This window comes from Episyrphus balteatus, chromosome 1, assembly GCF_945859705.1.
Source record: "Episyrphus balteatus chromosome 1, idEpiBalt1.1, whole genome shotgun sequence".
Lineage (NCBI taxonomy): Eukaryota > Metazoa > Arthropoda > Insecta > Diptera > Syrphidae > Episyrphus > Episyrphus balteatus.
The window spans coordinates 105,357,144-105,373,057 of NC_079134.1; the positions used below are offsets into that span (position 1 = coordinate 105,357,144).

The 15,914-nt window shown below is 32.9% G+C and overlaps 1 protein-coding gene and 1 long non-coding RNA gene across 7 annotated transcripts in view; one reads left to right on the top strand and one right to left on the bottom strand.

The window, feature by feature from the left end:
• The window catches only part of LOC129907124 (ecdysone receptor), a 493,732-nt gene that overhangs the window by 470,632 nt on the left and 7,186 nt on the right, over window positions 1-15,914 (top strand). For all 6 annotated transcript variants that reach the window (XM_055983195.1, XM_055983197.1, XM_055983198.1 and 3 more), the window contains 3 exons: window positions 12,336-12,817; window positions 12,887-13,033; window positions 13,090-13,242. In XM_055983195.1, the coding sequence (XP_055839170.1) occupies window positions 12,336-12,817; window positions 12,887-13,033; window positions 13,090-13,242 (782 nt within the window). The remainder of the gene's footprint in view (window positions 1-12,335; window positions 12,818-12,886; window positions 13,034-13,089; window positions 13,243-15,914) is intronic.
• Window positions 1-15,914, bottom strand: part of LOC129907129 (uncharacterized) — a 118,897-nt gene that overhangs the window by 85,951 nt on the left and 17,032 nt on the right. The window lies entirely within an intron of this gene.

Here is a 15,914-nt window from a genome sequence, read left to right on the forward strand (position 1 = left end):
TTTTTTTTTTTCACTGAAACTGTTTTATTTTTTATTTTATTTTGGCAAACGAAATTTTCACAATAAATACAATATAAAATACAATACATTTTTTTTCATTTTATTTCATTTGATGCGGCTTTTGTTGGTGTTTTTTTAGATACCCAATCGCATGTTTCACCTTCTAGATTTTTCTTCATCATTAGAGATTACATCTACAACACAAGAAGAAACAACATTTTAACCCAAACACTTTGAGCGATATATAAAACATACCTTTTTTTTTCATATAGTAACGATTAAGATGCAAACACAATATTTTTGGGTTTAAATAGTTTATTTAATTGTAATTCTTAAGGTTTAAACATAATTATTCTTAGGTTTTAATAGTTGCAATAGTTTTAAGTTTTAACAATAGTTATAAGTACAATAATACAAATTTAAGACGAGATGTAGACAAGTAGCGAGATGAAGCTAGAGTGACAAAAATACAAAGTTAAGTGAACAACAAGACAGTAAAACAACTGTAGAGAAAGCTTCTCTCTAATCTTTAGGCGTCACTTGGTTGCTATGCTGTTAATGATCATTGCTCTCCAACTTTATCTTCACAGAAGATGAAGTTGGAGCAAAAACGTATTTTTATTAAAAAGGCCACACTGGAGCATTTGTGATCAAACCACAAGTGTGGTAAAAAGCTATTTTTAGGTGGGTGCATTGGGGAGAGCGTAGAAGCACATTTCATTATATAACACCTCCCCACCAACATTTTTTTTGGTCCCCAAAAAATTGTTATCTACATGTTCGAAAAAAAAAAAAAAAAAAAATGTTTTTCTTATAATTACTCGCTTAAACCTTGAAATATAACAGCTAAACAACCTCAAATTAACTATTACTTGTGCTTTTACAAATTTATTCCAATATTTTCCTTATTAAGTTAATTTATTTGACAGTATAACAGTTTTGTTTAATATTTTTTTTCTCAAAAATTCGTTGTTTCAACGATACTCGTTACCTTTTTTCACATTTTTAATTACAAAAAAACATATTTTCCAGCATTCTTTCAAAAAAAAATTTACAAATATAATCCATTTTTAAGTCACTCGTTTCTTTTATATGGCAGTATAACAGTTTTTTTTTTTAAATATTTATGATAATATAATTTTTTTTAATTTTTTTTTTTTTTTTTTTTTTTTACATAATTTTTGATTTTACATACATTTTGATCCATCGCTACATTATCTAACTGTATTTTTACTCAAAACAAGGTATTTCAAATTTATTAGTCTTATATCTCGTTTTTTTTTTTTCAAAATCAATCATAAGATACTTAATAAACATATATTTTCCTCAGCATTTGATTTCCAACAAATTCCCTGGACAGAGAAGAGTATCTTTACCGATTTAGTAACGTAAATGTTGTTAAAATTAAACTCAAAACTAATTCCCAAACGAAAATAATTGATCTATTTCAACGAGTTACTAATCTAAACGCTTATTTTATTTCCTCTGAAAGAACAACGACATCTATCGGTTACTAGATCGTTTTATCTTCCTTCCAAAAGAAATGGAACGCATTCATTTTTAAACCGATTAGCAACATATAGGCTGAACGAATTCATTTTTCCGATTGAGGTAGGTCGTTTTCATTGAAATGACAGATGAAAAGGAAGGAAATGTTTCGGTCTCCCTTTTGATTTTATAAATTTACCGTTTCAATTTTAAAGTGAGTTTCGAAGTTTTTTGGGAGCAATAAATAATTATGTTTTTCTTTTTTTTTCGCACAACAAAACCCAAACAAAAATTAAAGAATCAATACTTTATTAAACAAGAAAACAAGTGATTATAATATTTGTGTAAAAAGTGAAAAGTCGGTCACAAAAATGGAATTAAAGCGGATTAAATTTCAAGAATCTGTAAATGTATGGATGTATGTTAATTGAATCTTAAATTGAAATCTAACTGTGCATTGAAAATTTATAAAATTCAAGTGTTTTGGTACTTATACCTTCTTTTTAATTGTTTTTTATAGTATCTTGTGTTTCGTTTTGTGGATTTGTCGATTACATAATTGCCGGCGGCTGTAAATTTATTCAGTTTTCTATATTTTGGTCTACTCTTGACTACGGTTCTATTCTGAACCACATCTGGGCATTGGTCAAAGTTCCTACTGTAAGTTTTTTTATTTTTATTTTCTATTGCTTTTTCTTTTTGGTTTTTTAAAGATTTGGAATAATTTTCAATATCTTCTCTAGAAAAATTATTACAAAGAAAATCAATGGGTCTTTGTTTTGTCGTGGCATGAATTGTGTCATTATAGATAGTAATAATGTTGAAGATTTTGTCATTCAATTCCGAGTTATCCTTGGAAACATTTAAAATTCGTAGATGTTCGTTTAAAGTTCCGTGTAATCTCTCGATGTCGGCATTGCCAGTTTTTAAAGATGCTGTCGTTTTGTGAAAACTAATGTCTTTTTCTTTTAAAAACAGCTCGACCGCAGAATGCAGGATGCAAGTTTCATTATCAGATATAATTTTATTTGGTTTTCCTAGAACTGAATGCGTTGTTTTATTGCATTTAAAATTGCAATCCAGTTACGATCTTCTAAGGGATGAACTGTTGCATACTTTGAAAATTTGTCGATGGTTGTAAGGAACATTTTACCTCGTTCTGGAAACCAGATATCGACATGAATAATATCATTAAAGCATTTAGGTGTTTCGGTTACTTGCATTGGTATCTGCAGTGGTTGGCGATCGTGTTTGGCTATATTGCAGATATCACAATTGTTAATAAATTTTTGTATCTCTGTTTGCATTTTTGGAAAATAATATTTTTTCTTTAGCTCTGAAAATATTTCATTAATTCCCCTATGGTTCTTACTTAAATGCTCTTTTTTGATAATAGTAAGGAGTTCATTTTTATCACTTATGTCTTGAAGTCGCACTGTTGATCGTAATACTTTTAAGTTTGCATTTAAAGCGAAATATTTAACAAATAAAGTCTGAAACTCAAGGAATAATGGCAAGTCGTTGCAATAAATGCAAATTAAACCTTTGTTTAATAAAAATCTTTTCATGATATTCAAAAGAATGGATTTACCCTTTTCGACCTGAATGTAGTTTTGTATCTTTTTGTGAATTATTTTTAATGTGTTTTTTTCTTTTGTGCCATACGACAAGTACACCTGATTTTTGAACAAATTAATTGGCTTTTCGGTTATGAATATGTGAAGAGATTCATCTTCCATTGCGCTATGGATGGTTGCATCCGTAGAGATAACTTCATTGTTATCATTTGACGCAATGGGACTTGTGATTGTGGTATTTTCGTTACCAATGTTCACTTCATTGTTAAAAATTACAGCAGAATTAACTTCTTTGTTAGATTCTGAAGAATCTTTAGCAAAACCAATCCTATTATCAAAATTATTTCTTGAATCAACTTCTCTGTTGATTTTCGAATAAGAATCTTGAATTTGTTCAATATATCGACGCTACGCAATTTTCTTTCCCTTTAAGGTACTCGATTTTTGGGTCATATTCATTTAACATGACCTTCCAGCGCTGAAGCTTCATGTTAGGTTCTTTTATCCCACTTAACCAAACGAGGGGCTTGTGGTCTGTTCTGACCGTAAATCTTCTCCCGTATAAGTACGTTCGAAAGTACTTTACCGACCACACAATGGCAAGCAATTCTTTTTCGATGGTCGAATAATTACATTCATGCTCATTTAGGGTACGAGAAGCATAGCAAATTGGATGATTACCTTGGCTAAGCACTGCTCCTAAGGCATAGTTTGATGCGTCGGTGGTCAGAACAAAGTCTTTTTGGAAATCGGGACTTCGAAGAATAGGCTCAGATGTGAGTAAAGTTTTTAAGTTATTGAATGACTTAACATACTGAGGGTCAGATAAATTTATTTTTTGATTATTTTTGAGACATTTTATCATAGGGTGGGCTACCTTGGCATAATCTTTTATGAACTTCCGGTAGTACCCAGTTATCCCTAAAAATTGTTTTATACCTTTTTTATTGGTTGGTATTTGCATGTCTAAAATTGCCTTGACTTTATTTGGGTCTGGTTTAATACCATTGCTCACAATAATGTGGCCCAAATATGGTGTTGATAATTCGGCAAAGTGGCATTTGTTTAATTGAATTTTAAGATTTGATTGTTTTAGAACTTCTAAAATTTTTTTAAGTGACTGAAGATGTTCTTCAAAACTTGTCGAATAAATGAGGATGTCGTCCAAATAAACAACACAAATGACATTTATGAAGCCTCTAAGGACGTAATTCATTAGCCTTTGAAAAGTTTTTGGCGCATTTTTCAGGCCAAAAGGCATCCTTAAAAACTCATAATGACCCTTTTTAGTTGAAAACGCCGTTTTCGCTCGGTCACGTGGGTCAACTTCTATTTGGTGAAATCCCTTGACTAAATCAATGACTGAAAAATAATTGCATTTACCTAGCTTATCAAACATTTCATCAGTGCCATTCATAGGAAAGCCATCATCGATAGTAACTTCATTAAGCTTCCTATAATCTATTACAATTCGCCATTGTTTTCTTCCACTTGGATCGTCTTTCTTTGGAACAACCCAGAGTGGCGAATTGTACGGACTGTAGCTTGGTGCAATTATGTTCTGTCGCAGCATTTCATCAATTTGTCTATCAACTTCTTCTGTATGTATTTCGGGGTATCTATACATTTTTGAATAAATTGGGATTTCGTTTTTAGTTAAAATTTGATGTTGGATTTGACTCGTAAATGACAAGTCATCCCCTTCCTTATAAAAAACTGATTTGTAACCTCGAAGAAGTGATTTGAGTTTGGAAGTGTCTTTGGGGCAAAGATGCTTTGCAAAAATTTTATCTTCAATTTCATTTTGAAAAAATTCATTACAAAAAATTTTGTAAGAATCGTCTTCGACACATTGTGAGGCATATATTTCTTCTTCTCGATTGAAAAATATTTGAATTCTCGCGGTGTCTGTTTTCAGATAACGGTTTTTTAAATCTATCACTGAATTGAGGTCTACAAGAATATTGTTCCCTATCAGCCCGTCGAAATTTTCATGAAACTGGAATTCGATAAAATTAATAAAATAGTCTGGTTTGTTGAATTCTTTAAAAATGGGTATTCGGTATTCAGTATTTGCTTCTATATTGCGGTCCAGAACTTTAAGCGTATGTTTTTTTGAAGTAATTTTCCATTTTGGATGGCATACATTTTTATTTACTATGCTATATTCTGCACCACAATCTATAACAAATCTGAGAGTCTTTAAGGGAGTTTGGATAGTTATATAGGGTAGGTGTTTCTTTGATCCATTTGAAAATTTTGCTGATTTTCAGAAGATTGGCTTTGTCTCTGTTCATTCAACGAAATATCCATAGGCTCGCTATTTGATTGCCTAGTCGGATTTCGTGTTTGACTACTGTTTGAATTGTTGTTGTTTTGACGTGATTGAACGCTTGAGTTATTGTAGGTTCGACGAGATTGACCCATGTTATTGTTATAATTTTGTCGAGATTGACCACTATTGGAACTGTAATTATTTTGTTGAGGTTGGACATAAGAATTGTTGTAATAATTTTGACGAGACTGGCCCGTGGAATTACTATTATAATTTTGACGTCCAGTGTGGTTATTGTTTTGATTTTGACCTACTATTGAACTGTTAAGTTGCCTGTTATACCCACGGGAAAAATTGTTGTTTCTTGTAAAAGAATTGGTATTGAAATTGTTATTGTTATTACTATGCTGACTGCTATTTTGACCCCTAAAAGGATTTGTAGTATTTCTAGAATAAGAATCATTTAAATTTTGGCATGAATCACTTTGAGCAAAACGAGTGTTTGGCCCATATCTTTGGTGATTAATTTCAACAATTATTTTAAAAGCTGCAGTAAGTGATGACGGGTTTCGACTTAATATAATAGATTTAGTAGGTTCGGGTAAATTATTTTTAAAGGCTTGAAAAGCAATCCTATTGTTTGACTCAATCATTTCATTTATTCCATCTTGGTTATTACCTAGTAAATAAGTGTTGTTAATACGACAAAGAAAATTATTTATTTTATTGTAATAATCTTCAATTGTTGTCTGGACTCGTGCTGTTCGAATACTATCAATCAATTTATCAATAGATAATCTTTCCCCAAAATTATTTTTTAAAACATTTTTCATTTCACTCCAAGTATTTAATCTACCATGTTTTTGAATTTCGGACTTAGCCCTACCTACAATTTTGTCCTTAACGTAACCCATTAAAATGACTTTAGCTGATTCTTCAAAGGAATCAATAGTTACAGAAATAGCATCTACCCTGTCCAGGAAATCTAATAGATATTTGCTGTTACCATCAAACTCTGGAATCTTAGTAATTAAGTCTAATATAATCTTAAATCTATCCACAGGATTAACGAACTCCATGATTATAGGCAACTTTTTTTCAGGAATATATTGTTTGATACTCACGGGATACTGGAACTAATATTTGCTGCTGACTAGTTGGACCACAGATTTATATTCGCTTCCTTCAAAGGTTTTTATAGATTACTAGGTATAGTCAAATAGGTACAGTTTCTTTTTTTGTGTGCACTTAATCAAATTTTTTTTTTTTTCGCAAGCGTGGGAGCGTTTTTATAACGGTGCTTTGGTGGAGTTTCATAAACTAGGTATTTTCAATTTTCAGAAGAATTTTCACAAATGTTTGGTGCAATTTCCAGAATTATGAATTTTGAGAAGGTTTCAAGCATTAGACTTTTTCGTAAAATAGTTTTTTGTTTGCTTAAGTTCTCTTTTTTTTTTAACTATTTAAGCCAGGTTTTTATGATTTTCACAGGCCACGTTTCTTTAATTTATAGTTTTAAGAAATTATTATCTTAACTAGCAAATTCAAGTTTTAACTCCACGCACCAAGTTTTTTCGACTGCGCCAGTAACGATTAAGATGCAAACACAATATTTTTGGGTTTAAATAGTTTATTTAATTGTAATTCTTAAGGTTTAAACATAATTATTCTTAGGTTTTAATAGTTGCAATAGTTTTAAGTTTTAACAATAGTTATAAGTACAATAATACAAATTTAAGACGAGATGTAGACAAGTAGCGAGATGAAGCTAGAGTGACAAAAATACAAAGTTAAGTGAACAACAAGACAGTAAAACAACTGTAGAGAAAGCTTCTCTCTAATCTTTAGGCGTCACTTGGTTGCTATGCTGTTAATGATCATTGCTCTCCAACTTTATCTTCACAGAAGATGAAGTTGGAGCAAAAACGTATTTTTATTAAAAAGGCCACACTGGAGCATTTGTGATCAAACCCCAAGTGTGGTAAAAAGCTATTTTTAGGTGGGTGCATTGGGGAGAGCGTAGAAGCACATTTCATTATATAACAATATTGTTTATAATTTAATAAAATTGTTTATAATTAATAAACTAACATTATACAAACAACGACACGAGACACGACGCGACCAAACACTTCAACAAAAAATAACAAAATGACGCTTTGGCTCTTGTTGGCCTTGTCTTTCTTTTCCTTTTCTCATTTTTCACCACGATTCTCGTTCGACTTTGTGTTCATACACAAAAAGTTGCAAGTGTGTGAGTGCAAGCCCGATTTTCGCGGTCTGAGGTCGGAGTTTCTTTGTTGAACTCAGTTTTCTTGCTTGAAGGGATAACAATTTTCATTTTCTTGGCTGGGCAAATTATGTTCGGACATTTAATTTCATATGTCCTGTTTGACAGAGGATGATGTATGATTTTTTGCGGACAAACTTGATTTTATATGCCGTCAACTTTGTATGAATACTTCTTTTTGTTAAATTGTTTCAATTTATACATGTACCAATGGCTTGGTTTGTTTTTTTTTTTTTTTTTTTCTTAAAAATAAACAACAATTATAATACCTGTTAAATAAATTAACAATAGAATAAATTAACAATAAATTGAATTAAATCTAATTAAATTCAACATAAAACATGCAAAAATACGCAAAACAAGCAAATATATTTTGTCGTCCGCTACTACGGAGACAACATTGCTCATGAGAGGACAAAAAATAATAAAAAACTACACTTCCAAATGAAAAAAAACACATCTGTCAAATTCGTTGTTAAGGGACCAACCCATACAATCCGTCGCATCCGTTACGTCGACGGATTTAACTGACAGCTTTATAAAATATACACGTTCTCGTGAGAACCGACCGATTCTCATAAGAACGTGTGTATTTTATCGGGCTGTCAGTTGAAAACTTCGACGTAACGCAAGCGACGGATTCTATGGGTTGGGCCCTTTAAGGCCCCATCCCATAGAATCCGTTGCGTCCGTTCCGTCAATTCATCCGTTGAAGATGAAGTTTGGGACAGAAAGGGGTGACCCATAGAATACGGCGTACGACGGATTGCTTTTTGACAGCTCACTTCAAATTCCGAAAAATGGCGTATCAAACTCAATGAAACAAAATCTTCACATATAAACTTTACAAATAAAAAGATAAACAATATTCCAATATTCATTAATAATCAAGCTGTACCTTACGCCAATACGGCCAAATACCTTGGAATGACTTTGGATGCAAAGCTAAAGTGGAAAGAGCACATCAAAAAGAAAAGAGAAGAACTAAACTTGAAATATAGAAAAATGTACTGGTTACTTGGTAACAACTCTGATTTATCAACCCAAAACAAAATAATGCTGTATAATCAAGTACTAAAGCCTGTTTGGACCTATGGTATCCAATTATGGGGCTGTACAAAGAAAACAAATACCGAAATCATCCAAAAATTCCAAAACAAAGTCCTTCGTGGAATAGTTAATGCACCTTGGTACATAAGAAATAGCGATCTACATCGTGACCTACAAATAGAAACGGTTACAGAAGTTGTTAAAAAATACGCTGTATCCCATAATCAGAGACTGCAAAGTCATACCAATTCTGAAATGGTGTCCGTCTTGAATACAAGAAATCATGTTCGGAGATTAAGAAGAACCAAGCCTCATGAGCTTATGGTCTAAAAAAGCATGGGAAAGTATTAAAAGTTTAAACTTCCCCCAAAGTGATTTTACAAAGTTAAGAAAGAAAAATCTGATGTCGATCTCTCAAGATTGGTCCTGATAAAGAGGTGGTTTTAGTGGTTAAGAGTCCCACACTACTTGGTGTCGAATACTGCCAAGTGTCTTTTGAAGATTTCCTCCCGTCAAAAAAAAAAAAAAAAAACTTCAAATTCCAAGGTGTGTTCGATATTTTATCGCTGAATGTGCACTATGGAAGTTCTGATGCAAGAAATTTTCAACTATTATTGTTGTTCTTTTTTTAATAAAATTAAATGCACGACTAGATTTCCTCTAGGTACTTGCTCTTCAGTTAAAAACAATTTTTTATAACAAATTATGAGTTGTAGGTATGACTTTGGCATAGTAAAATTGAACTCTACAACAGAATTTGAGTATTTAATTGATATAATTTATTAGATATATCATTAAATGTAACTTTTATTACATTTTCTTCACAAATATACAATTTAAGTTCAAAATTCATAAAATCGGAGAAGGAAAGAACACAGTTCTTAGTTCTGAAATTCCCCGGTGTGCACTCTTAAACAGAAAATTGAACAGATCTATTGTTGACAACCAATGTCAAAGCATACGACGGATGAAAAAGTAGAAAGTTGGGCAACTTCTTCCGTCGAATCCGTCCGTCTCCGTCCGATCCGTCGCTTATGGGTCGCTTCCCGTAAGAACGTGTGTATTTTATCGAGCTGTCAGTTGAAAACTTCGACGGAACGGACGCAACGGATTCTATGGGTTGGGGCCTTTAGACATCCGTGTTCAAACAAAATCGAAGACACGATTGTCTAACATTGAATCATAACAAGAAATGGCGAACCCTCACTTGACATTTCTTGTTAGGACCCGTCAACATGTTATTCTTTCGCAAATAAATACAATGATCTGATCTGGATAACGAGGAAAATAAAACACAGCTATCATAACAAAAAATCATGTTTTTTTTATTCAAAATAAATTCTCTCGCATCATAAAATTACAAAACTGTCTTTTTAATTTCCTTTTTTCCGCTTATTTCCAAAAGAAAAAAATGTTTTGTATACAAAACATCCACTTTGACACATCAATAATCTCATGAGGGTTCAACTCACATCATGGAGGTGATTTGGAAATAGTTACGAATCGTAACTATTTGACTGTTTACCTGTAAGATATTGTAACTATTTTGTACAAACAACAACAAAAGTTAACGATATGATAGGTCTCCGCCCGCGTATATTTTAAAACCTTATTTTTGTCACACAGTGTACTATTACACTGTGCAAGTCGAAATCTTTCACATGTGCGCTGTTGACTGTTCCCGCCTATTTCGGACCTGAGAAATCGAGTGGCATCATTAGCTTTTCGATTTATCGGCACGACTTCGAACAAAATTCGTTTCGGAAGTTTTTTTTTCAATAATTTTAAGTATTTTGCCCGGTTTAAAGTAATTTTTCTTGTTTATATTGGTATTTTTCTGCTAAAACGTTATTTACTACCAGCATTCTAAAATAATTTTTATTTCCAAATCAAACGAGGTAATTTTTATGAAAATCAGTTCAAAATTGGCTTAGAAACAAAAATTTACGATTTAAACCCAGATACAGAAATTCGAACGTTTAGACACCGAACAAAAATGTTATATCGGCTCGTAGTTAATAGGATAACTTCATTTTTTACTATGGGAGGGGGTCTATCTCACCCTCCCCCCTCTAGGCGGGAGGGGCAATTTTCTAAAAAATTAATTAAAATTAAAAAAAAATATTAAAAAACAACGGCAGCACTTCCAGTTATACCACTTACATTTTACCATGTCCGAAGGGCAGAATTGTACATTTAATTTTAATTTTTAAATCAATTTATTTCAACCAATTTTTTGTTTTGAAAAAATTGTATATTTTGAGTGTAACACAGTGCTACTGTTAGAAAAAGAGCGCACCTCATAGGGGGAAGTACGTAGTAGCAAAAAAATTACAACAACAATGCCATGGCTTGTCTGTGTTTTTTAATGTATTTCAGGGGCATATTTTTAGGTGTGTACTTTTGTGAAATCGTTTGGTCTCACTGATTTGAAAAAAGCTTTGAAATAAAGCATGTACTGACAATTTTTGTTGGACAGAGTATCCTTTTTTTTTCATTTCTCTGTTTATACTGACACAATTGCAGTACTTGATTACAAGCATTTTTTTTTTTAAATTGTTTAAAGGAATGTCTCTTATGACTATGGTGACCATATTTCTAGAAGCGAATCACGGGACAGATACAAAATTCGTTGGATCATTTTGAAAATATTAATTTTCAAAAAAAATATACATAAAATTAAATTTTAAAATGAATTTGTATAATCTTTAATTAAACTTTTAACATGTCCTTAAAAGTTTTTAAATTTAACTAAAGCCTAGCCTAGAGGCGATCCGAAAATTTTCATATAAAATCAGCACAACGAAGTCGTTGCACCATTAAGCCTAGTACGCAGCTGAAGCGAAACGAAATTTTCCATAGAAAATTTCGTTAACGAAATCTTGAACGAAAAATTTCGATTTGCTTTTCAATTTTCAGTACGAAACTCTAGCAAAAAATTCCAGAGTTTTCACTCATTTGTCACTTACTTTTTACTGTCCTGTGCATTTTTCTTAACTCCAAGAGCAGTGTTGACGGTTTTTTAACTTTTAATTTATTTATTTTTGCTTGCGTTAGCATTTTCGCTATCGACTTTGGAGACTTAAAATTTTTTGTTTCGCATCAGCAGCGTACTTGGCTTTACCAACGAAATTCTTACCTGTGCTAGAATATTTGGAGAGTTTTTAAACATTTGTCCTCACATTGAACTGTAATTTTTCTTGATCCAAATGAATTGTTTGACTTTGGAGACTTAGAAAAATTTTTGATTTGGTTCAGCAGCGTACTAGACTTAGTGCTTTTATCCGCAAAATTAGAAAAACTTTTAAGTTCCAACCACTGTTTTTATTGTTTGTCGTACAAAGTTTTTAAAATTTTGAGTAAAAAAATCAGAGAATGTGCAAACACGGGACAATCACGGGACGAATTACAAAATACGGGACACTTATACCTCCCGGGTGTCTTAAATAAAAACGTGACGTGCTATAAAACTACGGGACAGTCCCGGGTAAACCGGGACGAATGGTCACCCTACTTATGACATAACATTTTATCTACTTTTTTATAAGTAATATGAATTATTTTTTTTATTTTATTTTTTTAAATGTTTGTATTATTTATAACTAAAGATAATAAAAAAGAAAATACACTCCCTTGTTTTTTTTTTTGCTTGCAGGTCGGGAAGATCTATCACCATCAAGCAGTCTTAACGGCTACTCTACAAATGACGGCTGTGATGCAAAAAAAGGTAAAAAAGGACCCGCCCCAAGACTGCAAGAAGAATTGTGTCTGGTGTGCGGCGATAGAGCTTCAGGCTATCATTACAACGCTCTTACCTGCGAGGGATGTAAAGGTTTTTTTCGACGTAGTGTTACCAAAAATGCCGTTTATTGTTGTAAGTTCGGTCATGCCTGCGAAATGGACATGTATATGCGACGTAAGTGTCAAGAGTGTAGACTGAAAAAATGCCTAGCTGTAGGGATGCGGCCGGAATGTGTTGTTCCGGAAAATCAATGTGCTTTAAAGCGACGCGAGAAAAAAGCACAAAAAGAAAAGGACAAACAGCAAGTATCGCCAGCAGTCAGTACGACGGAAATCATTAAAAAAGAAGTACTTGAGCTGATGCAATGTGAAGCGCCTTCGCATGCGACATGTCCAGTAAGCGTTTTTATTAATTTTCATCTGACTTTATATCATTGCAACAATTTGTTTACTTATTTAAAATAGCTACTGCCTGACAGCTTATTGGCTGAGAATCAAGCAAAAAATATACCTCAATTAACATTAAATCAATTAGCAGTCATATACAAACTAATTTGGTACCAGGACGGTTATGAACAACCTTCCGAAGAAGATCTCAAACGGATAATGATTGTAAGTTTTTGTAATTGTAACAATTGTAACAGAGTTTAAAATTTGTTGCTTAACAGAGTTCCCCTGATGAGAATGAAAGCCAACATGATGTAAGCTTTAGACACATCACCGAAATTACAATCCTAACAGTACAATTAATAGTCGAATTCGCCAAGGGACTGCCGGCTTTTACCAAAATTCCACAAGAGGACCAAATAACACTGTTGAAGGTAAATTGAAGATGAGAACATACTTTCAATTTAACATAAATTGACATTTATATGAAAAAATTACTGTTATTCACCTCTATTATTGAATTCGACGAATGGGAAAAAGTGACACTTTCAATCATTTTTGAATATTTTGCTATAAGTGAATTCGACGATAGAAAGATGAACGAATGTCTATAACAGACCCTGCACGACCGACATTCTGTTCAGCTTATTTGCTATTACTGAATTCGCAGATCCTTCGCAATCCATACAATTTGTTTTACTTCACATCCACGGCATTTTGCTACGAATCGGCATGAAAAGTGTCCGTATTTATATATTTTTATTTCACTACAGTTATAAATTTTTTTTTTAATTTAAAACAAAATTAAAAATTAAAATGCCCCCCCAACCATGACTTTAACTTGGTACCCTCTTGGTCGCTGTCCGAGTACTATTCCTTCAGACCACCGAGCATTTGAATTCAAACGTAAAATTATAAGTACACAAACGATTGGAATTTTTGTTTCACAATTTTTCGATGCGAGAAGCTCTCGACTATGTTACAGAACGTAGACACAGGAGTCGATTATACAGTTCATTCGTCGAATTCACTAATAACAAAATATCACGAATGCGAATCTACCGCGGATCCAGTCAATTCCCCGGGAGCGAATTCACTAATAGGCATGATTATATCAGAAATCGTGTGTTTCAGTTATAAAAAAAAATTTTATATTTTTATTTTCATAAAGTCTATCCATATTAAAAAAAAAAAACAAGATTTTCATGTTCGCATAACATATAATTTAGTAATCAAATGCTTTGATGGAATTTCAAATGCTTTGGAAGAATTTCTAATTCATGGCTTAGACAATGTGTTGCTTTCTGAAGATAGAATAAATTTATTTATGACAACCATAAGACCACTTTGTTAAAGATGCTAAAATCGGTCGAAACTGTGAAAGCTTGAAATTGACATACTTTTCCGGCTCATAGAGAGTAGAAATAGGGTGTTTTCATAAACGTCGGAAATCTGCGTTAGTCCAATCGTCTTTCTGCTTTGCTGCATTAACACTGGGTTCCCTTTTTCAGCGAAATCAGATCTCATGTAAAAGCATTTGTGTGTATTAGTGAACAGTCTCTCGCCATCGAATTCTCTGGTTTTTTACTCTCAGGATGTTGGTTATGGTTTTCATTCATTACTCTTTGTGAGATTACCATCGCACTCACGCGTGCGGGGTGACATGCAAATGGACGTAGGTATACATACATAGATCTTTATATGGATATGGTGTTTGTGGACGAAAACTGGTTTGAAATTCAATATTTTCATGAAAAATTTCTGGAGTGTATACGTATTTATTTTTGAAATGAAAAAAAAACTTGTTTCCATGTTGCTGTTGTGGATGGCATTTGAGTTTTGTGTGTAGGTATCAGAAAAATTTTTTCCATTATAATAATAATTTAATTATAGTTGTTCAGCGGAGAAGTAGGTAGAGGATGTGTTATGTGGGTGCTTTGATATAATATACTTGACAGTATCCTGTGTGTACCCTTCAAGCAAGAAAACTGAGTTCTACAAAGAAACTCCGACCTCAGACCGCGAAAATCGGGGTTGCACTCACACACTTGCAACTTTTTGTGTATGCCCTTCAAGCAAGAAAACTGAGTTCAACAAAGACACTCCGACCTCAGAACGCGAAAATCGGGGTTGCACTCACACACTAGCAACTTTTTGTGTATGAACACAAAGTCGAACGAGAATCGTGGTGAAAAGTGAGAAAAGAAAAAAAAAATAAAGACAGACATAGCCAACAAGAGCAAAAGCGTCATTTTGTTATTTTTTGTTGAAGTGTATAGTCGCGTCGTGTCTCGTGTCGTTGTTAGCATAATACATATTAGTATAATTATAAACAATTATATCAAATTATAAACAATTATATCAAATTATAAACAATATGGAAACAAAAAAAGGTATGTTGTATATATCGCTCAAAATGTTTGGATTAAAGTGATGTGTTTCTGCTTGTGTTGTAGATGTAATCTCTAATGATGAAGGAAAAGGCAGAAGGTGAAACATAAAGAAACACCAACAACAGCAGCAGCAACAAATAAAATAAAATGAAAAAAATGTAGTGTATCTTATATTGTATTTATTGTGAAAATTTCGTTTGTCAAAATAAAATAAAAAATAAAACAGTTTCAGTGAAAAAAAAATAAATCTTGTTTTTTTTTTGTCGCAAATGCGAAACGTCATCCTTTTTTATTCCTCTTTCTGGTAGGTTTTCGCTGCTCCGCCTCGGGTCCGACTTTGGCTCCGTTTTCTCGGAATGGAGATTTTCACCACACCAATACATATGCAATCGACTTCGCGGTGATTATAATTTCCATACTAATTTGAGCCGCCTTCGGACCTGTTTCTGAGCCGAAGTCGGACTCAGCTCCGCCTGAGGCGGAGCGGATTCGGACCGAGGTCGGACTTGTTTGCTTGAAGGGTAGTGTGTATTAAAATATGAGTAGATGCGCAAAAAGATTGATTTTCAGGTTCTTGCTCACTTTTGAGCTGCTCTTCGTTGAGAAATTTTTTGTCTAGCACTCGCGCGTGACGGCTGACATGAAAATGTATTTACATACATGTATTTAGGTTCTTATGTGTATGTTGTTTGAGGACGGACTAGAGATAAATC